Source organism: Fulmarus glacialis, unplaced genomic scaffold (genome assembly GCF_000690835.1).
Source record: "Fulmarus glacialis isolate BGI_N327 unplaced genomic scaffold, ASM69083v1 scaffold3624, whole genome shotgun sequence".
Classification (NCBI taxonomy): domain Eukaryota; kingdom Metazoa; phylum Chordata; class Aves; order Procellariiformes; family Procellariidae; genus Fulmarus; species Fulmarus glacialis.
In genome coordinates this window covers 60392-84303 of record NW_009208495.1, presented here as the reverse complement: position 1 = coordinate 84303, position 23912 = coordinate 60392, and the positions used below count along the sequence as shown (strand labels likewise).

General features: G+C 33.6%; 1 protein-coding gene across 1 annotated transcript in view; it reads left to right on the top strand.

The window, feature by feature from the left end:
* Window positions 1-1521: 1521 nt before the first annotated feature.
* Window positions 1522-23912, top strand: part of LOC104072332 (ryanodine receptor 3-like) — a gene marked incomplete at both ends in the record, with an annotated part of 79661 nt that continues 57270 nt past the window's right edge. The window contains 6 exons of the mRNA XM_009576488.1: window positions 1522-1641; window positions 10558-10665; window positions 18711-18785; window positions 19777-19855; window positions 22403-22515; window positions 22962-23061. Of these exons, the coding sequence (XP_009574783.1) occupies window positions 1522-1641; window positions 10558-10665; window positions 18711-18785; window positions 19777-19855; window positions 22403-22515; window positions 22962-23061 (595 nt within the window). The remainder of the gene's footprint in view (window positions 1642-10557; window positions 10666-18710; window positions 18786-19776; window positions 19856-22402; window positions 22516-22961; window positions 23062-23912) is intronic.

The following is a 23912-nucleotide window of genomic DNA, read 5'->3' as shown; positions in this document are numbered from 1 at the left end:
AGCAGCAGGGGAAAAAGAAAATTAATTTGTTTAGCATTAATTAGCTAATTCTGTCTACCTCCTACTTGACTATACATCTTAGAATTGTTTATAAAAATTTCTTGAATTCCCATTCTGTACTGTTAAAAATGCTATTGATTGTTATGCAAAGCTAGATAAGGAAGACACTTTCTGTAACTGCTGGTTAGTCTGAAATATAATAGCTGTCCATTTTAGTAGTAGTAAGTAGGCAGTGAAGTGTCACCTAAAAGCAAGCCATATAACTTGCACACACTTGCAAAATCACACAAGTGAAAAACCTGCATTTGAGTTCCCCTTTTAAAAGGCGCATCACTTAATTCCTTTGGTGAAAATCACTTTGTCACTCCCAGCTGTGCTACTGTGATAGTATTGCGGTTGCATAAGGGGCCTGGAAAAAGCAGTGCTGCTTTTAGAACATAATTGTTCAAGTGATCTCTGAGTTCAGTACAGGCGGCTGTTGTGTATCTGCTTTGACAATAATAATTGACACCAGTATAACTTCATAGCTGGATGGGACACTGACATATGATATCACTCTTGTTTTATCAGCTTCCGCCCCCTTAAAAACTTCTGAGGTAGTGTCTTTTGGTGAACAGTTACATGCTTGTATAAAAATAAGTTCTTCTATGTGCTAGTCTGCAAATCGTGTTTTTCTTGGTTAGCAGACAAGTTTTGGAAAATAAAATGATTTTTAATTCTGTATATACCTTTGACAGTTGAACATTAGAAATAATCTGTTTTGGCTCGCTTATATCAGCTTTAGTATCACATGTTAAGAGGTGAATAAGGACTTGGCACTTTTATAAGTGTGTCTTTGGCATTGCATTACGTAACAATTTGTAAAAGAGCTTTTAGAATAATTAGGATAACTAAACAATAGGGCCGTTTCATGTCACTTTTCCACAGTGTTCTTATTCCTGGAATGTGTCTTTTGAGGAGCAAGTTCTTATGGCTTATTTGAACTGTCACTTGAAAAATACCTCTTGGATCTTCGGTTGTACTCAGAGGTTTCTAAATTAAATGAGACCTTAAAAGTTAAGATCATGCATTCAGAGGACTTGTGTTGAGGGCTTACTGTGCTGACAAAATAAAATTGTTTATATTTAGGTTACTGCTGTTTGCAAAATCACAGTAACAGGTTTTTACTGTAAACATTAAACATGTTTTACTGAGTAAAACCAAATAACAGTCTACTTACAGTTTTTTTTTATGGCACCATAGCAAGCCACTGCTAAAGCAACAGAAGGACACAACGCTTGTGAAAGCCCTGGAGACAGTATGTAGTCTTTGTTACTTTGATATAGTCTTGAATATCAATCTATACATAAACATTTGTTTACATACACATCAAAAGAATCTCTGCATATGTACATGATATCAATTATAGGAGTATAATGTGTTCATTTTCAACAGATTCTGTTATCCAGGATTTCTTAGCGTTATAGTGTGTATGTAACTTCCAAATATTTACTTTTTTTCTCCTCTCTCGTTTTGTGACAGGATGACGAAGTAGTACTTCAGTGTGTTGCCAGTATTCACAAAGAACAAAGGAAGTTTTGCTTGGCAGCCGAGGGACTTGGGAATCGCCTATGCTTTTTGGAACCGACATCAGAAGCTAAAGTAAGAAGTCAATACTCTCAACTGGTGTAACCGATCAGTGAATGTTAACCTACTTATTATCCATGAATACATTTAATTACAGTTTCTTTAATGTGATGCTAGATGCATCTTTTGTATGCTTTTCTTTCTGTGACTGCAACATGAGATTTCTTAGAGATTCTAAATATACTTTGAGGCATACCTGTGAACAGTCAAAAGCCACTATTCTTTAACTATCTAAAATAATTCCTGTAACTGAAATACTTCATATTTTCAAGATTAAGTCTCCAGACTCTTATTAAGATTTAAGTTCACTAAAAAATGTATTCCTATTACTGCTGTGGGTTCAAATATCATGATACACTGGATTGATAATTTTAGAAGCATTGTCACCTGTTAGTTACTGGCATTAAGTGTTGCTTCTAACTGTGTTGATTAATCAGAAAGTTGAGAGTACAAGGAACAGAATTATTAAGTAATTGAAAAGCTTTAAAGATAACAAGTGGCAAATGGAAAAAAGAAGCTAGAGAGCTGTGAATTAAAAATAAAAGAAAATAGTGAGAGGAGCTTGAGAGGAGAAAGGAGAGAAGAGGTGAAACTTTAGACCTGTACTAGAGCAGAATGTTAAGAATAAAGACAAACGGAGGAGGACCTTCTCCCTCTCTTCTTTGTTTTCTCTGCATCATTTTCTTCTTCTTTGTTTTGTGTTTCTATTTCTTTTCTCTTCTTCCTGACAATTTATTTCTCCTCCTGATTTTTTTTAGTGGGGTCTTTGTATCTTTTCTCTTGAAATGTTGCCATGTGGTCCTATTTTTAGTCTAGGTATTATGACCATGTTACATATGCAGTGTTTATTTATGCAGTATGAGAGATCCTTGTTCATCTCTAAGGTGAAAAATTATGCTTCTTCTAAATTTGCATTTCTTTGCATTCCAAGAGTTCAGTCAGATAATTTATCTCTGGTGTGCTTTACAAATCACCAATAATCTTTTCACATGCTTAAGTAAAATCAGTTAGTTTTCACATAACTATTGTCTTAAAATCTTCAACAGTGATTGGGAATTTTTTATTAATCAACAGCTCAACTGCAATGTGGTCTATCTATTACTGATGATGACCATCTCAATGTGTAAGACAGCATGTTGCTCATCGTATTATGAGAAAAGGAGGAATGGTATGCATTACTGTAGAATGCCATAGATTTACTTTACATTTTGTAAGTGTCTTCCTAGCAGACAATACTACAGAAGCTTCTAAAGTTTGTTTAAAATTAAGAGGTTCAGAAAACTTGTATGTAACTGCTTTAAAAGAGCTTACCAAGGAGCTTTCTGAACTGCTAGTCTTGACTGAGAACAGTGAAAAATTTTGGAAAGAGGCATGTAAATACATCTGTTTGAAAAATAAGAAGTGTAGAAGGTTGATCTGGATGATTAGAGAGTACAATACTTAGCAACAACCCTTAGCAATGACGCTTACTTTCATTTACATTTGGACAAAATTTTGGTTATGAAATAAGAAAGAGAAAACCAAAATGGCACACATCCAGTGGACTAAAACATAATTACTGAATAGATGTGTTTCTAATAAAATCCTACAGGGTTCTGTTCTTACTGCTATGCTGTTGAGTATTTTTGTCAACTAAGACATCAATTAAATTAACATACACAATTTTTTCAGATTATAAAAACATTGGGGAGCTGGCAGTTGATGAAGTCATGACACACAGGAAGATCTGCAGTGCCTTGTATGTTAATGGAAAGTAGAGGTATATTTCAGTGCTGCCTGTGTAAAGTCTAATAACTGAGCATGTAAATATGCTTACAAAATGGGAAGCTATTCTTGTCCCCTGTAAGGAATGTGAACATCATGGTGGATGTTACACAGTCATAAGTTCCCTGAGTGATGATGTGCTAAAGAGATCTACCATAGTCTTTAGAGGTATAATTGAAAGAAACTTGGTAGGAGATGGGAAGTTATACTGTATCTGCAGATTTTGGGTTTTTTTTTATTACTTCTGTGGCAATGCTGCAGGAATACAGAGTACAGTCATGGCATTCAAATTCATAAGAATGTTGATAAAATAGAGATTGCTCTAGGAAGTGCTATGAGAACCATGACTGGAGGAGGGCACAGTCTGTTCGGTTTAAAAAAGGGAAGTATGAACACTGCCCATAAGCTTCTAAAATGGGAAAGTTAATAACAGAAGTCCTTCTATTTTAGACAGCAGAAGACTGTCCTCCCTGTTAAAATGGTTCTATTTACCTGAGATGGATTCCTTATCCCTTCGTTATCCCTGGAAATTACTTTATAAAGCTAGATTTCTTCTGTGTGTTAAGAAGAAATTGCATGAAAGAAGATTCAAGGCATGTTTATCAACAGAAGTCCAGAGCAGAAAATCAGTGATAGCTTCTACTACCTTCTCTTCTCCAGTTGACCACTTTACCAAAGCCAAAATCTATTTGCAGTACATGTGACAGCTTCTTCTTAAACTTTGGCTAGAGATTGTTAAATCAAGAAAAGAAATGCTTTTCCATTCAAGTAATTCTGGAAAACATAACAAGATAGGAAGAAAACTCAGTGTATCTGTTAATTCCAGAATGAAAAGGTGTAACTTCATGATTAATTTTTTTATCTGAGTTGTATGTAGTAAAAGTCAGAAGATAGAAGTAGCTAAAAGTAAAGGGAGGCAAGGAAAGAGAAGGTATATTTCTTAAAAACAGGAAGAAATGGTGTTTCTATGGTTGCCCATTAGCTGTTTTGGTACTTTTTTTGTGACATGCTGAAGGGAGTAAGAATTACTAATACTTTTGTTCAGATTTTACTATAAATCCATAAGCAACTTGCATGTTATTTCTTTACAGTTTATTAATAAAAACTATTACAGTGTTGGTTTGCTAATAATTTATATTATGGTGACTGGATTTTGAATGCACTTTTTAAAAGCACTTTTGCATTAATTCAGTAGTATGAAATTATGTTCCTCCTGTCTATATGGCTGCTTTTTGAATTATCAGATGATGTTTGCTTAAGTAATGTCTGATATTTAAAATGTAAAGGGAAAAATCTAATTAACTGGAGGTGAAAAATTGTATTTTTTATACTAAATAAGAAATAAAAGAATTGTTGAATGATGTGATCTAATTATATTACTTCATTGCTGATTTCCTTGTTTTTATTTAAAAGATGATGTATTTCAAAGCTGATAGTCTAGTGCTGCAAGGCTAACTTCTACCGATACCTAAGAAAAATATACCTCGAAAGTAATTGCAATGTACTAGCATCTCTTTCGGTAGCAAAATTGTCAAGTAAACTTAAATGCCTGAAGGGAATTATAACTAGTTAAGATAAGATTTCTGTCCTAATGACAGAATGTAGTAGTTTACAGGTCTGGTAAAAGTAAACCTAGTAAATCAATAACCTGTACCAGCTTATGTCAGTGTTTTTTACACTGCAGACCAGAAGCTGTGGGCAAAGATTTGGTTAGTAAGCATATCACCTGCAAAAATTTCATGTTATGATAGTGCCTGGAGGAATCCAGAAGACTGAATTGCGTTCAAAGTGTAATGTGGGAGCTGGGTTTTCCGATTAGCTATTTTATGGGCCTCCATTTCCCCCTATGCAACCCAGCACAAACTTATATTATATATAATTATATATAAAATGGTTAAAACTGCCCTACAGCTATTTGCACAGCTATTATTTTTATAATAAGTAATAATTATTGTGTATTGAAATAATAGTAGGCTGACAAAATAGAAATAAAACTGATGAGAAACAAGTTTAAACTTCAACATAAAACTTATCTCAGCGCTCCCTCCACTGCACTTTGTACTTGCCTGGCTGTGTCTCTTTGATGTAGAAAATATTTCCTTGAAGTCTTTTCATATGAAGCTCTCTTCATGAGCATATGCTTGTAAGAATGTTTCAGCCAGCATTAACTGCGTGCATTGAGTCAATCTATTATCCAACCTGGGGTTGTATGTTGAAGCCTGATACTAGAAACTTCATTGAAGTTTACTCTTCATAGAATCACAGAGTGGCTGAGATTGGAAGGGGCCTCTGGAGGTCATCTTGTCCAACCCCCCTGCTCAAGCAGGGCCACCTAGAACAGGTTGTCCAGGACCATGTCCAGATGGCTTTTGAATGTCTCCAAGGATAGAGACTGCACAACCTTTCTGGGCAACCTGCACCAGTGCTCAGGCACCCTCATAGAGAAAAAGTGTTTCCTGATGTTCAGACAGACCCTCCTATGTTTCAGTATGTGCCCATCGCCTCTTGTCCTTTCACTGGGCACCACTGAGAAGAGCCTGGCTCCATCCTCTTTGCACCGTCACTTCAGGTATTTATACACATTGATCATCATCTCATCTCCTCCTCATATGAGGGATACTCCAGTCTTAGTGGCCCTTTGCTGGACTCTCTCCAGTAGCTTCATACCACTTTTGTACTGGGGAGCCCAGATCTGGGCACAGTACTCCAGGTGTGGCCTTACCAGTGGTTATTCTTGTGGCCTTACTTTTTTTTTTTGCTGCATTTTGCTGTCTATTCTAAGAAACTACAAGTGAAAATTAGACCAGTGTGTGTTATTGACTGGCTTAGGATGGGTAGCTCTCCTTCACTACTGATGACTGGGTATGCACATACCTTTACAATGTTAATAAATAATACCAAATTGTGAAAATCTATGTTTTATCAGTAAATCACAGTGTACCTGAAAGGAGAAATTTCTTCTCTGGTGTCTCCCTTTTAAATGGAAAACTAAGGCAGATGAGCGTTTCTACAGTCAATCAGAAGTCTGTGAAAAAGGTGACCTGCTGTTCTATTCTGTACTTTCTATAAAGTATTTTGATAGTTCTTTTTTTTTTTAATTTATTACAAAGTGTGGCCCCTTTTCATTGCTGTAGGTCTTCTATTTTTTCTATAACTGCTTGTGTTGCTCCTCTCTAGCTACTGTGTAGCTTGTATCTGTTTTTTCATGTCACCTCTCCTATGAGCTTTGACCTATTGATATACTTTACCTGCTCTCTGCTCTTCCTCCAGAAATCAATTTAGATTAAAATAAAGTAATTTGACCTGGACTTTGATTCATTTCTGTGAGAAAATAGAATTATTTTAAGACTCAAGTTTTTTCCAGATCTATTGAACATTTCCAGTTCAGTTTTCCAGCTAGTTTTACTTATCCTAACACCTCATTCAGAAAAATTAGGTATATTCAGTGTTATGAGTGTGTTGATGGAAAACTGGTAGCTCTACATGAAAGACCTGTTTGGAAATAATTTCAGAAATAAACATTTTCTTCTTATAAAAAGAGCAGCTGTCAGGGTAGAACTGTCAATTGTTTCTTCAGATTTACTTTGCAAATTTGTGTAGGTTTCCTATATCAAATTTGTCTTTTTGTTTATCTTCCTGTATGTATGGACAAGACTGCGCAGAGGTGTGCTGGAAGAACTCCCAAAAACTCTCATTGACTTTGAAGAACTATTTATTCCAAATTCCTGCTTTCTTCTATCGTATATCTTATATCTTATCAGTCTACTTATTCTGCTACACAAATTCACTTACAGTAATGCTTGCTCAGTGTATCTTTAAATGCCTGCAAATTAAAATACTTCATTCTCCATTTGAATTTTTTTCTTTATTGATGATTCTTGAAAATGATGTAGTCTTACTTCTGTGTGGTCTTTACAACTTCCCATAGCCAGAAGGGGGATAAATACCTATGCCTATTGTTACTTTACAGCAAATTTCTAAAATCTTATCTTAGTACCTGAACAGATTTTGTTTTTCATTTCAGCATAAAGATTCCTCACATGAATATTTCCCCATCTTCTACCTGTGGCTCTCACCTCTCAGTATTCTTGTTTCACTGAACATCCCTTATTGGCACTTTTCTTTTTTTTGTGGGATTCCACACAATACAACATCACTCAGAGTTGGGGAGAAAAAGCACAGATTAGCAGATGGTCGAGATTTTATTAAACCCTTTTTAGCTGTGCAATTATTAAGAGCGTAAAATAGTCTGCCACACAGAGATTGTTGAATATCAAACTTATCATTTGCAGTATCATTTGCAAAAAGACCAGAAAACAAATGAGCCTTGACAGACTCAATAGTTAATTTTAAATTTTTCTTTTTTTTTTTTTTTTTTAATAAAAAGGAAGCAATCTAGATTAATTAAGGAGATCAGTTACTACTTAGATCATGTACCATCCACATAAATTACCTTTCACTGGTATTTCTCAGGTCAGTGGAATTTAAAAAAGAATTTGTTGCCATCCAACCACAGAAATGGGGTATGTGATAGCATGGAAGTGTTAGAGCAGCTAACCCCTCTTTCAAACTTGCAGTGTTACACAATAAGCTAAGGCATGGGTGGAAAAATCATTAATTTCATAGTTCTCAGTGTCAATATTCTTAAATAAAGCTGAAGGCTCCATAGGCTATGAAGAAGAATAAGAAGTGAAAAATTAATTGTGTTAACCTAAGATGCACGTTTTATACAAACTGTGACTAGGAGTACATTGTTTTAGAGTGTGTCTTTCATTAATACAGTACTAAAGTAAGGGCTGCAACAATTTTCAAATCAAAATGCAGCCTATGTTGCACAAGACCAGTGGCCAGTGAGACAGATGGGAGTTCTTTTGTTCAGTTGGTAGGTGTTGGATCATACTGATCATGCCATATTCAGTTTAGAGTGGTATTAAGTACCAGAGGTAGTCTGATGCTGATTGAAACTATATTACCAGCTATGTTATTTTTTCCCAGATAAAATTCCAGTTTAGTTTCTGAATTCAAGTTTCATGTTGAAAATAGAGAGACATTATAAAGATTGTTGTTGTTTTTTTTTTTTAAATTCAAATGTACTTCAAGGACATTGTGGTTTAATGCATACTCAAAATGTCTTAATCAAATGGATGCTGCATAATCTGAAAGCTGCCATAGGATGACAATAGAAAAATATCTGGGTTTTTTGTTTGGTTTTTTTTTTTTTGGTTGGTTGTTTTGGTTTTGTGTGGGTTTTTTTGTTGGTTTGGTTTGGTTTGGTGGTTTTTTTTTTTTTTTAATAGTGATGTGGCTTATTTGCCTGCTAGGAGCAATTAAAGGCAGTAAAGTAATGGGCGAAGTATTACTCAGAGGTTTTGTTTACCTGTCAGGTTCATTGGGAAGTAGAGACTGCTTAATGTTGTGTAAATTTTTATGTTCATAGGATAAAATATTCTAAGTAAATCTTTCCAGACTTTACTAACAAATATGAGACACAAAATCTAACCTAGTTTCATTTGTAATTCATTTCACTGAGAAATGACATTATCTTTCTGTGTCTGGTTGTATGAGAGACCTTGAATGTAACTTATTAAAGAGTAAACTTCCACTTACAATCTGTGTGCATGTATGTATATATGGATGCTACATACATACATGCCCACACACACATATATGTATACTATGAGTTTATATAACAGAGTATGTCGTGTGCGTGTGTATACGTACACAGATGCAGTTAATGAATGCTAAAAAAAAAATAGTACCCCGTAGTGGAGATGAGTGATGACAAGTGCTACAGTTTAAGTTGTTCCTGTTGCAGTTAATGAAATTATTAACTATTTACTATTTACAATTATTTAGTTGTGTAAGAAAGATGCAAGAGTTCACTTTACTTCAATAATATATGCAATTTCAATGTCAAGTCTTTGGCCTCAAAGTCTTTTCCAAAATGTGTTTGAAAACACCAAAAAACCCATAGTTAAGAGTCCATAGTAGAGATCGAAGGGTGGGAATTCCAAGACTATACTTGATTAGCTTGCTATAAAGACTTCACTTCAGCAAGTTTCGAAATCTCTTAATTGTATCACTTCCTTTTTCACCACCTTAAAACTCAGCATTATCAAGAATTTTATTCCCTTCTGTCACACTGATTTACAAAAGAAAAAGGAATGCGTATGCACTTCAAAGCTCATTCATAGCCATATTCTATATCATAAATCACAGAATACAGAATCACTGAGGTTGGAAAGACTCTGTGGAGATCATCAAGTCCAACCCCTCTGTTCAGAGTAGGTTCAGCTAAAGCAGATTGCTCAGGACACTGTCTAGTCAGGGTTTGAATATCTTCAGGATGGAGACTCCATATCCTCTCTGGGCAACCTGTTCTAGTGTTTACCATGCTCACAGTAAAAAAAGGTTTTTTTCCTCATGTTTAAATAGAATTTCCTGTATTTCAATTTGTGTCAATTTCTTCTTGTTCTTTCACTGAGTACAACTGCATAGAGTCTGGCTCTGTCTTCTTTGTACTTTCCTGTCACATATTTATATACATTGATGATTCCCCTTGAGACTTTTTTTCTTGGACACATCTTTCCTTGGACACATCAGTGCCAATAAATTGAAAAAAAGTCTGCTGTTCTTGAAGTGGATTTAAGGTTCATGTTTCAAAACCAGTAGACATATTGATCCAACAATTGAGAAGATCTCCTAAAATAGTTAATATTATTATATCATAAGATTCTGAATCTTTGCCATTTAGTGACAGCTATAAATATGTTCAGAGTGTCAACCTTATACGTCAAATAAGATCATACACGTTCTCTTCTGTTTTGTCAGTGATGTTATAGAACAAATACAATGTTCATGGTGTCATTCTAGAAGACAGGAAAGCAATAATATGTAGAGAAACACTTTCCACTTTTGAACCTGAAGATGTTTCGTTTTACTGTGAGGGATACAGCTCTAGGAAAAGTAAAGTTACTGCACTGACAAGTTATGAAGAATGGACTTAAATTATTTTCATACAGGGAAATAGCACGTATCTCAAAACCAAATGAATAACCATTAAGTCTGGATTTTAAAATTAAAATACATGTGTATTCAAACACACTTTTCATCCTGTTTCACTGGCTCTGATGATCTGTTCTTACACTATTTAATGTATTTTTGCAGTATGTTCCTCCGGACCTTTGCATCTGTAATTTTGTCCTTGAACAGTCCCTATCTGTCAGAGCCCTTCAAGAAATGCTGGCCAACACAGGGGATAATGCTAGTGAAGGGGTAAGTAAATTGACATCAAAGAATATTAGATTTCTGAATATGGATTGTTCTCGTTTCTTTCCTTGTTTCAGGATTTTCTAGGAGAGGGGCCTCATGTCATAGCAGATTCTTCAGTTTTTCTGTTTTCCTGGGACATTATTGCTCCTCTACTATAATCATATTAATTTCTTTTTAGCATTGGAAGCAGGTGCAGTTAGTCTTTTGACATATTTACAAAAACCAGAAACATCATCTTCAGAGATCTTTTATTACCATCAGTCCAGAACTGGATACTGAAAAAGGAATAAGAGAACCCTTGGACTTAGTCTGGCTTTTATGAACCTGAGGAGAGTATATGAGATAGGTTTTATCTGAAACATAAATCATTGCCATAAAAGCATTATTGTATTACAGTGCTATTTATTAATGGGGAAAGGAAAATAATTTTCTCATCATGTAAATGTTCTATCTCATTTCACTGAGCTAAGAAAGTATTTCAGGTATTTGGATTTAATTTGATTTATCCTCACATGAAATTAACAATGAAACAAAGTGACAAATTTAAATCTATTTTAGTTCAGATATAAAAATACGTATTTTTCTTTGTAGTTGTATAACTAAACTGTTTCAGTATAATTTCAAGTTATTTAATCTGTGGTAACAACAACTGTTGGATAGAAATAATTATTTCAAAATTCTCTTCTTTGGGTTTCTTAATCTTTTACTATATTAGCACAAGCATACTTACTGGAATGCTTACAGTATAGTGTAAAGTGACTTTGCAGTAAGGTGAAATGCTGTAACTATGCTTGCATTTCATGTTACTAAAATTTCAATTTATTTATCACTTCAAATTTAAGATATGCTAAGAATGACTGAAAGAAGACTTCCACACTGGAGCAATCAGGATTCAAAAAACCCCCGTACACTTTATTATACATTATTTATTATTGACAATGTTATTTAAGAACTGTATTTTTCATAGAACTTCTAAGCTATTTGTTTGACAAAAATGGATGGTGGCATAAGTAAAAATTAAGCCTAATCCAAACCCCAGATACAGATTTGCCTGTATTTTCAATGATCTGCATGAACAACGATCATTTTTCAATGATCAGCTGAACCTCATTGCTAATTGTTGAGATGAGACAGACTTACCTCTCATCTACGCGCTAATACTTCCAGAAGTTTTATAAGTTACACTTGCTGTGGCATCTGTGAATCGCTTGTAAGTAGGTAATTTAGGTAAATTGTCTAGTTCTATATACTTAGGTAGAGCTTGTGTTTCTCTGAAAGTAAATGAAATTGACCTATGGTCTGCACTCAGTTGGTCACTGCGCTGTTATATTCATGTGTATAAGTTTTAGGAATTTAAAATAAAATGTGACATCACCTTTATTGTTTTCTTCTATTCAGTGAACAACTGAAATCTGAAAAAAACTGGAAATGCCACTTCTTAATGTATGGGGTGAAGTATTATTAACAAATTAATATTAAATAAGACTTTATAATGTTTATTTGTTATGACAGATTCTGTAATTGCTTTCTGGCACCATGAAAACCACAAAACTTGTGTAAATAAAAATCTTCTGCATTTCACTCTCACTTAGAGTTAAATTTGGTAATAGTCACATGTATGTCTCTTAAAGTTGACTAAACTCTTGAATTTCTTGCGTGCAACCTCAGTGCATTGATGTTTAGCATACCTCTCAGATTTTTGCTACCTCATCAGATCACCTTGCTATTATCTTCTATGATACTGTGCTTTAATTGATTTCCCAGAATAGTCCAAAAGCCTGGATGGAAGACTTATCTTAATTTGATTGCTTTGACCCTAACTCTCCAATTTCAGTTGAATTGAATTGAATTTGACTTTTATTCTCTTACAAACAGAGCATGATAAAACTCTGTGGTTTTACTTATTTTATGAGACTAAATGGCAACTAATTACAATGCAAATAATCTGCAGAGCTAGATAGCCTGTCAGTTTTCATTTTTATTTTATGTAGAACCAGAAAACTCATATTTTCTTTGAGTTGTAATTTTTCTTTTATTGTACTTACACACGGAGTTAAGACTCTGTCACATTAAGTAAAAGGAGAAATGGATGTCTTGAGGAAGAAACCAAACATAAAAATACAAGTAATCTCAGTATTATCTAAAGAAATTGACTTAGAGATAACATTTCACTATAATTTTTTTTCTGTTGTTAAATACAGATTTATGCTGAATTTGTTTCATGATGAGAGATTTCTTTTGATTTCTTTCTGGGATTCATATACTGTACATGCAGTTTTAGTGTTTTCTTCCTTTTTTAGTACAAACATAGAAAAAAAAATAGAATAGTATGTGGGAGGAGGGGAATTTTATGATTTAAGTAAATAACCTGGAAGGGAGAATCAAAAGGGTGTTTTATTTACTTGAGGCTAATTTTTTGAATGTCATATCCATCTATGCAGAAGTGATACGTTCAAAACGCGTGTTATTTTTCTAAAGATGAAAATGGCTATAGAATAAATTTTTGATCTTTTTTCACTTGAATTATAAATTGCCATTCATTCTGAAGTCTCTTCATTGTTGTGCAACAATTCACCATTTTAATATACTACTTAATTTTATTTGTTTGTAAATCAGATGCATCAAAGCAGTACTTAAGCATTTGTTACCCAACAGTGAGTCTTGTTTTTTGCAGGAAATCTAAGTGTTCCTCTGGCTGTGACTGGCTGTGCAATGATTGCTTCTTGAAACTTTTAATAGACTGTATGCTCTAGGTAATAAGGAAGGAAAAAAAATTTGGTTTTGAAAACATTTTTATTTTTCAAAAAGATAAAAGTAAAGGTGGTCAAATATGTATCTTAATTTATAAAATTTTCATTTGAAATCAAACAATTTGCCAAAGCTTTATATCATCCCAAAGAAACTAACACTTATGGTGGAACTTGCTTTTTTTTATTCCCCCCTTAAGTTAATTAATTGCTGCAAGCATTCAAGGTGAGCTGTAGAGTCTCTTACTTCTGAAGGAAGAAATTTCACTTTGCAAGATTGCTTCTCAATTATATAAAATTATAAAGATGTTTAGAATGCTTATGGATTAAAAATCATGATTTCATGCAGATCAGCAAATATTAAATGACTCAAAACCAGGATTTGTTTTTGTCTGAATAAAAATGGCTGCAGAATTTAAATTTTAAAAAATGAGAAGGTTGCTATTTAAGAATGGTTGACAAGAAAGAGTGAAACTTTACAGTTTTATGCTTTCACAATTTTATAATGCCATCTTCAGTACCTACCTTTCTTTCTATTAAAGAATATTAATTTTTTTTTTCTATAAGCTTGTTTCTGTTGTACTTTATGTGTGGAAATCTTCAATTAGGAGATAGGTATATTCAGGACATGTAGCACCAAGGTATGTAAACCATATTCATATAGAAATGTATGTTTGCATGCATAGAGGGAGCATTCTTACTGTCTGTTTTATGCTCTTTTAATCCCCTAATTTTTAGCAGGCTAAAATCATGAGATGCATTTTCTATTATAATCAATGGATAGTGGCCATAAGTCTATGGGAGTGCAGTTTAGGATAAACTACAGAAAGTGTCTTAAAATGTTTAAGGTATTGTATACATTGTGAACACTGTTTGCATAGTATACCTGGTGGAATGAAGTGATTTCTAACGAGAAATTTTCTTACGTGTTGAGAGAATTGTTGCAGATTCATACATTGAATACTCAAAACTTCAGTAATAGTAGTCCAGTAGGCCTCCATCAGGTTGTTGTTTCAAATGCATGAAACCAATAATCTTATTATTTTATTTACTATTTTAAAAGTTTCTTTCATAGTACAGTATTAAAATTAAACTATGGTAGTAAGTGATACATCAGCATAAATAACAAAATAGAGGAACTTTGTATATTGAGAAATTCTTGAATACGTCTAAGGAATTAACTCTTTTGTACCAAATTGGGAAAGCATCTAAATAGTGTATAGACTAAATGATATAACCATGAAATTATCGGATACAAATTTTGGCCTTTACCACAATAAACAATTAGTATTATAGTTTATAAATAAAAATCCCTTAAATATTTTCTATCTTTTTTATATCTTACAAATTAAGAGAGAAATATGATAGGGAAATCACAAATATGGATTCTAGTTCAAAAATATGTCAGCTTGAAAAGAAAAAGCGAAATAAATTGATGTCTTATGCTTACTCATTGTTTTAATTCCATATTAATTTGTCATTCTTGTACCCATCTTTCTTATGTAGGTTGCATGAGGATAAGAGATGTGCTATAGAAAGACTGTGTATTATATGTACTCAGAAAGACTTCAGTATTTCGGTTAATGTTTTCTCATCACATGTTGCTATTTGATTCACAGGAGTTAAATTCTTCCTTCATTTTTACTTTTTGAGAAGTAGAAGAACCTTTATTTTTCACTGTAACTTATTGGCAGGATAACCACAACCTACTGGCTTATTCTGCACTCCAGATCTTTAACTGGCCCAGCTCAGGGAAGCTGGAGTTCTGCTTTATCATCTCCGATCTTGCAGTGTCAGCCTTTGCATACACGGTTTTCAGACCTCATTGTTATTGACCTCTTGTTTTCCACTGTTTTCTCCAGTTTAAAGTGTAGTTTTTTATTTTTGCAATTATGTTGGTTTCTAGATAATGGAACTCTTGATGAAAAAAGCATTTGCTTAGGGAAAGTAAGATTGATTTAAACACTTCTAGGACTCCTAAGCAATAAGACAGTTTTTAGTATTTCCAAAATATTCACCCAAAAACTTAGCCAACAGATTTAATCTGAGATTACTAGTAATATATGAATATTTATATTTGGGATTGGCAGTAGAGAACAAATAATCTCTTCAGTAAAAATGATCATACTGTTGCTTTGGGGGCAGTGGACAATAAAAAAGAAAATGTAGTCTGTTGTGCCATATTTATTTTGAAACTACCTTGCCCTGCATTTATTTTGAAGCTGGGTACCATCCATTGGGGAAATTGTAATAGGAACACAGCAGTTCATATAAATAGCAAGGATGAAATAAAAAATGAAAGCCTGAACAATAATGCAAGAAACTTTCTTTCTGGACCACAAGGATTTGTTACATTCAGAGAAGGTGGACTCTTAATTAGCTTCTGTCAACAAGTTGTTGGTAAAATGGATGGGTTATTTTTTAAGTTACCGTTAACTGATTCTGTTTTGAGACATATGTCATAACTACCAATCAAGTTAAATATTTTGTATTATGAGGCACTATAGCACCATGAAAGCAAATTGATATGATAATAAATAATTTCTAAACTAGATTTCAGAAAAAGCTATTTTTGAGATGAGTAATACAAAATGCTGTCTTTTAATAGTTGTTATATATGTAGAGAAAAATGACAGCATGAAATGTAGGAATGCATATCTGAAAATGTTCATTTACATTCTGTTCGCAATACAACGGCATTGCTAAGAATAGAATCTGGCCTCATATAATTATCATTAATCTTTTATTGGTTCCACCAATCTATCACTCCATTGAATGGTTTGCTTTCCATATTAAATTTAGTTTGGAATAGAGTTGTGGTCTTAGTTTCAGATTTTTCTGGAGGAAGAACATAGCTTATTTGATTTTGGGGTTTTGCTGGTTTGCTGTGTTTTATTTTTAATGAGTTAGCCTTAAAATTGCAAGTGATTCACTTAAAAGCTTTCAGTAAAAAAATGAGGTGGTTTATTGCTTGTTCTCAGTATATGTATGTTTGTTACAAACTCACTACATATAATTTTGTTCTGACAACTTGTCTGTAATTGCAGTTGATTTTGCTGTTAAGGTTTTCCTTGTTGATTAAAAAAAAAGTTGTAGTTTATAAAAGAAGTATTATATACACTGTTACATGATGTTTTTCTGGTTTTCTCCCCCAAGCAGTGATAAGTTCCTGCAGGATATATTATTAAAACCATTTTTTATGGATGACATATTTTGGAGGAGCTCTTGGAATTTTTTTTATTTATTGTTTCTGATCAGCCTTTTATAATCATATCTAAAAGTATGCTATGTTCTCTGAATGGCCAGTGATAACGATCTTGTATTTATCTCCAATTTTTTCCAATAATCTGACACATTTTCTGTGTGGGTCCAAAAATCATTATCCAGGAATTTGGTTTTATTTTAGTTTGCTACTGGGTGTACTGAGAAATTTCACATAATTATATGGATCATATTGTGGAAGAGATTATACATACTATCCGTATAATTCTGAGAAATTTCTCAATAAAATTTACTACATAAAATTACATAAGACTGTCTACTATCTGTTAACAGCATTAAGTTCCAGTGTAACCAAGTCCCTATTTGTTAATGTCTTTGTTATTAGCTAGAAAAATAGAATTAGGATTTTTATTTTATTGCAGTTGTAATAAAAGACCTCTGCTGAATTGCTTTTAGATTTTTATTCCTTCTCTTTGGACAAAAAAAAAATCATGTTTAAGCCTTTGAATTAGAATTAAGTATTCTATATGTCGAGCAACAGAATGTAGTAGTTTCTTCAGCTTGATGTCGTGTAAGTTGGGGTTCTGTAGAACACAAGTTGTACATAGCTTGTAAACCTGTTGACCTAATTGGTAATTTAACTAATGTATTGTTCATAGAGTGCAAAATCATTTGCCTACACATGTATAATTGCTATTTGAGTTCCTGGAACTACCTTTAATTATCTTGGTCCCTTCCACATGAATCCAAGGAGAACAACTGACCTTAAAGGCAGTCCTTTCTAGCAGTATGTACTAGAGACGATCCCTGTTCTAAAGTTATATTTTGGGGAATCATCTTTCATATTTAATGATTGCCTAAATATACATGAAACAAGAAGACCATAAAGTAAACGCTCTTTTATATGGAAAAAAAGCTCTCTGTGTGTGTGAGAACAGTTTCAAGCAATTAGTTAGATATTCTTGAATTAGCAATTTCTAACTTGTTCCCAGGATCCTGATGTTAGACCTTTTATTATTACTCAAGACTTGCCAGGTGCAAATGTTATGGTCGGGACTGAGAGAAAAAAATGAAGTATAATGTTGCCCACCGTAGTATAATTAGTGTTAACATTAATCGTGAAATCCATAATTCTGCAAAATTTGGAGATCACTTTCCTAAAAAAGTGCTTCATATAATCTGGGATTGAGGATATCTTAAAAAAAAAAAAAAAAAAAAAAATTCTTCGTTTCAGTGGAAAGCACCACAATAAATCAAGAATTTAATTTCTTGGTCATATTTATTTAAGTTTGAATAGGCTTGTTATTTATAAATAATTAGAAAATAAGATGGTAGATGCAGAAAAAGGCTGAGAGAGGCAGACTTGAAAACCTACAAAGCTTGTTGTTTGTTGTTCCATAGGTAACTTTCTTGTTAAGATTATTCCCTTGGAATTTATTTTCTTCTGGTCACCAAAAGGAGCTCAAAAGATGTGTGTTAAATTATCTAAAGGAAGCGTGTGGAAAATCCAGTTTTGCCTCTCCCTGATCTTGTCATAAGTTTCCATATTCAAAATTAATAACTGTGCTTGGTTGACATTATGGATGCAGTTGCTTTAATGAATCTGCTAAATGCTTAATATAGCATTAATCCTAGCAAGTAGATATCCTTAGTATGTGCTTAAATGATTCTGGGCAATAGGGGCAATAGGTGTTCAGATTTCAGTTTGTGTATGTGTATATGTACTTATTCTATTATTATTTTTTTAATGCCTCTGAGAAGTTTATAAAAAAGGTAAGTAGTATCTTATTTAATTTAAAACATTTTTTTGAAAATGCTGTGTTTTTACTTAATTATAATAAAAATTAGGTCACAATAAGAGTCTGTGACCAAGAAGAACCTTTGTTCCCTTGGCAGATATTTGGCTATTGCTGTAGCTACTTCATTATTATGATTTTTGCCCAGCATATACGTTTCATAATTTGCTTGAATATTTGTACTTATTACTTGAACTGTAGTAGCTCTTCATGTTGTTACATAATTCTGATTGTAGTCCATGCAGCGCAGTGGAGTTCTGACGTTCTCTGTCATGTTCTGTAGGCAGCTCAAGGGGGTGGTCACAGAACCCTGCTGTATGGTCATGCTATACTACTTCGACATTCGTTTAGTGAAATGGTAAGTGAAAGAGCACTTGCACAGAATGAGTAACATGAAACTCAAATAAATGTCTTTTTATCAAAGTAAAAAATATATAAATTTGGAAGAATGTTCTTTCTAAGTTCTCTTCTGCACTAGATAAAAAAAATTGAATAGCTTATGGTGTCTCAATGCAATGGAAGTGGCCCTTATATTTTAAATTCAGATTCTTCAATCCATTTCACTCAGAAATGTAGCTGAAAAGCTCCTTTAGCCATGGATTATTTCTGTGTCCTTAAGGAATCCATTTTAATAATAATTCCATTAGCAAGTTTCTGCTATCGCAAATGAATTTGTTGTGATATGTGTTATTTTTTCCATCATATTTTATAAGATAAGGAGTTCCTTTTAACATCCCATGGTTCCCAGAGACTATGCCCACAAACATGCTATCTTCAGGCTACCTTGTATAAATTTTGTTTCACTACATTGTCCAACTGGAAAATTTTAATTGTTCTGGATCTTTGACTTATTAGGGCCCACGCAAGTATACCTAATAGGAGGTTGAAGAAATGAGAAGTCAAGAAAACATCTTCCCTCCTTTTTCCTGTGCTAGAAGACTCGACGTTAGTCTTCAAACTCTGTTACTTATGTTTATGAACCATACAAGTTGTAGTTGCGTTGGTATACCAGAGTTGCAAGTATGATTACTGCCTTTTGGTACGTTTGCTATGTTTTCATGAAGCAAACTTATTACAGTAACACTGTAATGAGATGTTTGTGTGTTCCTATCTATGTGAAACTTCGGAAGGTAGGAGCTAAATTGCACAGAGAAATGTGCTGAAATGGAAAAGGATTTTGATGTTTTAAAGTCAGGAAGAGCTTGTATACAAATATAGTGCTTAACTAATTTAAAAAAAAGTTAAGCACAAGCTGATAGTACGATGGAGTAATGTGAATATATTAATTTGGCACGTGTGTTAATGGATACTGTTGGTTTTTTGTTTTCAATAAATTCACTGTTTTGCAGTATTTGACATGTTTAACATCATCAAGATCCCAGACGGATAAACTTGCATTTGATGTGGGACTACGAGAAAATGCAGCAGGTATGGCAAGTTATTTTTGAAGCAAAACGTGTCACACACTTCTTTTTTTAGAAGAGACATTGAGATTAATGGCACTGTAAGCTTATGAATGTCATGTTTATGTGTTCATTAGAAATAAGATGACTGAAAGTAAATGATGATGTGTCAATATTGATGACTTTTAGTAAATTAACTGACTTTGTGTAAGAATGTGAGAGTGCATTGCAATTAAACTGCACAACTGCAATAACACTGGTGATAATGGTCAAAGTAAAAGATTTCCATTGAATAAAATAAATTTGATGCATTTGTTTTCTGTTTGTATGGTTTGGCACTTTCAATAGAATTAGAGTATGGAAAAGCCATATATTGGTGCATTCACAATATATATTGGAACCATGCAACGAAAGAAGTATGCAACTTGTAATGCAGGAAAACAGAAATAATGTAATGAGCACGTTGCTAAAAGAGCTAAAGAAAAATAAAAGCATAAAATGGAGCAAAATGATAATGGGACAGAGTGGAAGAGATGTGACACAACCAAGAAATGACGAGAAAGCTTTAAAATCTAATTAATAGATTTCCAGGAGTACAGCCAGTAACAGTGCTGCTGACGGAAATACAGTAAAAAAAAAAAAAAATTGTGCTTCCATGAAATCACATATAAGTTATGAGATGCCACTGGGGGCTGTGTTAAATGAGTTTAAAAGCAACTCAGCCACAGAGACATTAATAGGTTTATGTGCTGCTGTATACATAGTGTTAATGGTTGCTGAGTGTGATGAGTACTCATCAGAAAGTAACGGGTGACCCTGTAGTACCCAGGCCCAGACATATACCTTGAAGGGAAAAATCTAAGTACCTGTATACACACCTCATTAATGTGAAGCTTCAAATACAGAAATGCCAGTTGTATTAATATAAACCTGTGTTTTCTGTTGTTTTTTCATTATTTTGAAAATATATTAAAATTAGAATAGACTAATTCATGATGGAGAGGCACTGCCAGTGTAGGTGTTAAAATGTTTGTGGACAATGATCTTTGAAACTTCCTTTTCAGGTGATTTTCTGATTATCTATATGACCTTCTGTTTTGAATGAGTGAAGTTTGTCTTTCAGTTGTTTGTGGTCATACAGAAGATGGTCTCAGACAAATATTAGCAGCCTGTTACTTGATTATATCTTTGGTTGCTGCCTTAGATGGAGACCATTTTCTTTAGGCATGTTGATAAAAGGATGTGTTATATCTCTCTGAAAATACTTTCAGTGAAATCTGTCTTTACAATTTAATATTTTTTTTCAGAGTTATTGTACATGTGTCTGCTTGTGCCCATGAGGTTTTGTAACGAATATCTGTAGTTGTCTCATATTGGTATTTGCTTAACTGTACATACACAAAAAGACCCTTGTACACATAGGTAAGATATAAAAAGCAATGCACAGAAGGAATGCTTAGTTGTGTTTCTACACAGAGGATTTTGATAACTACTGCATGCTTGTAAACCTCATAAACTGAACACCATAGTATCACTTTCCCTTGCCCTACTCCCCCACCTGTGAAACTGTCCTATTGAATCAATTTCAGCTTCAGGAAGTGTTCTTCACCTAGCAGGTATTGAGTGAAAAGCCAATGGATATTTAAAATTATTCTCTTTTAAAGATTTAGCACTTTACACTTTTACTTTTAGGTATGTAACTTTTATTTATTGTCTTCTTTATAATTAGTTTCATAACCTTCAAAATTTGTTTTAAGGAGGTTTTACATGAAATTTCTTAGTTGATCAAATAGACTTTTGTGCTTTGTCTTATGCTACCAATTTTGCCTTTGTTTAATTTTCTCCCACTTTGCATAGCCCAATGAGAAGGCTGTATTCAATTCGTTTTCTTCAGGGTCTTAACTAAACCCTGAAGGTTGTGAAATTGTGGAATGAATTAGGTAATCTTCTCAGAATCAGGGTGTCTGTGTGTGTGCAAAGTAATCTGGAATCTTACATTTAATGTGTAGAAAATGTTCTGTGATTGTCACCCTTAGGCTTGGCTGTCCTGTAGTCGTATGGTTTGTAGTGCTAATGCTCCCAGAATTGATATTTGTAGTGTAGCAATATTGTAAAGTTATGGACTATTTGTTTCAAAATTCTGTATTCTACAAAATAAATGTAGCTTAGAGTGGAAATGATACAGAAGATTGTGAATTAAATATGAACATTAAGCAAAAGAAGACAGAAAAGGTGATAATTAAGACAGGTAGCTGTCAGCAATTTACTGGCAGTGAGAGCCTTGAAGGGAGGGCAGTTCTAAGCAGTGTTTTGTAAGTGGTTAGCTGCTTTAAAAAAACATGAAAAGAGAAATATCAGGTTCAGTGATGACAAAGATTGGTTGACAAAAAGTTTTAAGGAAAAAGAAAAAAATTCAAATGGATTGAAAAGAGGAATGAGATGGTTTTATAAGGTGAATGTCTTATAAGACACAATTCTTTATTATGTTATTTAAATGTTGTTTAAAGATATCCTTAAATTTCTTGGGAGTTGTCTGGTTTGTATACCCTTGATAAGTATCTCTGTCCTTTAGGTGAGGCATGCTGGTGGACAATACACCCTGCTTCCAAACAAAGGTCAGAAGGAGAAAAAGTTCGAATAGGTGATGATCTTATCCTGGTCAGTGTGTCCTCTGAAAGATACCTGGTAGGTTTGTTTGTTTAGCAGGTGGACACTTGGTGGGAAAATACAAAGTGCTGTGAGGAGTTGGGGAAAATGGTTGGGATTCTTATGAATAAAATTTTTTCTAGTCTAGGAAATAATGCCTGGTTGTAATGCACTTTTTTTTCCTCAGTGAAAAGTTTTCCCCGCCTAGAACAAGACTGTTTCCATGCCTTTATCCTGAGGTGTACTTCAGCATTCTCCATCTTGGGAAGTTTTTATTTCTGTAACTGTAAAGGATTTCTAAGCTGCAGCTGGAGTCTGCTGATTAGATTTAGAAAAGAGTTAATTTTAAAAGCAAGTGACTACTAATTTTTAGAGAATTTTTGTATATTTACTTTATGTATTTCTATTTTGTTGAGAAATTATTATACTAAATATTTTTAAGTGCATAAATTTCACTGTTGCCTGTTACTGTCATCTTATTTCAGCATCTCTCCATGTCAAATGGAAGTATTCAGGTGGATGCCTCCTTTATGCAGACGCTATGGAATGTTCATCCTACATGCTCAGGAAGCAATATTACAGAAGGTTTGTCATTTTATTTATTTAGAAATGTGTATACTTTAGATGACTTTGTATTGCTTTTCATAACGAGTGAAAATGAAAAAAACCCACCCTTAAAACATCAAACCAAAGAGCTTAATGAAAATAAAGAAAATGAGCATAGGAGAGAAGAATAATGGAAGGGAAGATGGGAAAATACACATACATCAGCCAGATTAACTGAAGAAAAGCTAAGTAAGTTCTGTGACTTTAGAATAGCAAAGCATAAAAAGCTGCCTGAGAAATGAAGACTGAGAGAGCAACAGATGAGTTTATTGTCTTCAGTTTAATTTTGGGGAGTAGGAGCTGCAGAATAACTAAAGCCAGTAAACTTAGATTTCGTATAGGATTTTCAATCACCCTGTAACAGAGATAACAGAGGAGAGATAAAGGTACATGCAAAATGGAAAGCAGGTTTCTCATATTTCAATCTCTTAGTTGTGTTTTTTAAGGTTATTTGCTCAATATCCTTTCCCATGCTTCCTTATTGTCTCTCTGTAATAGTCAATGAAAATGAGCTCTCTAAATGCATTCTCTTAATCAGCCTTAAATCCCACACCACAGGGTCAGGATTTCTTTCTGGGTACTTGACTGTACTTTACAACCATGTTTGAGAAGCATCACCTTATTCTGTTTGAGAAATGTCTTGTTCTGTAATGAAAGGCTCATCCACTCAATATTGCTCCTTATTTCAATGCCATACTCTGTCATTAACACTGTCATAACAAACATTGTACTTTACTCTGTACTCTGCTGTTCTCTGTTCGAAGTATCAGCCCTCCACATTCATGTTTGGTACATGTCTTTAAGTCAGGATCATTTTGTATCACTTGGCC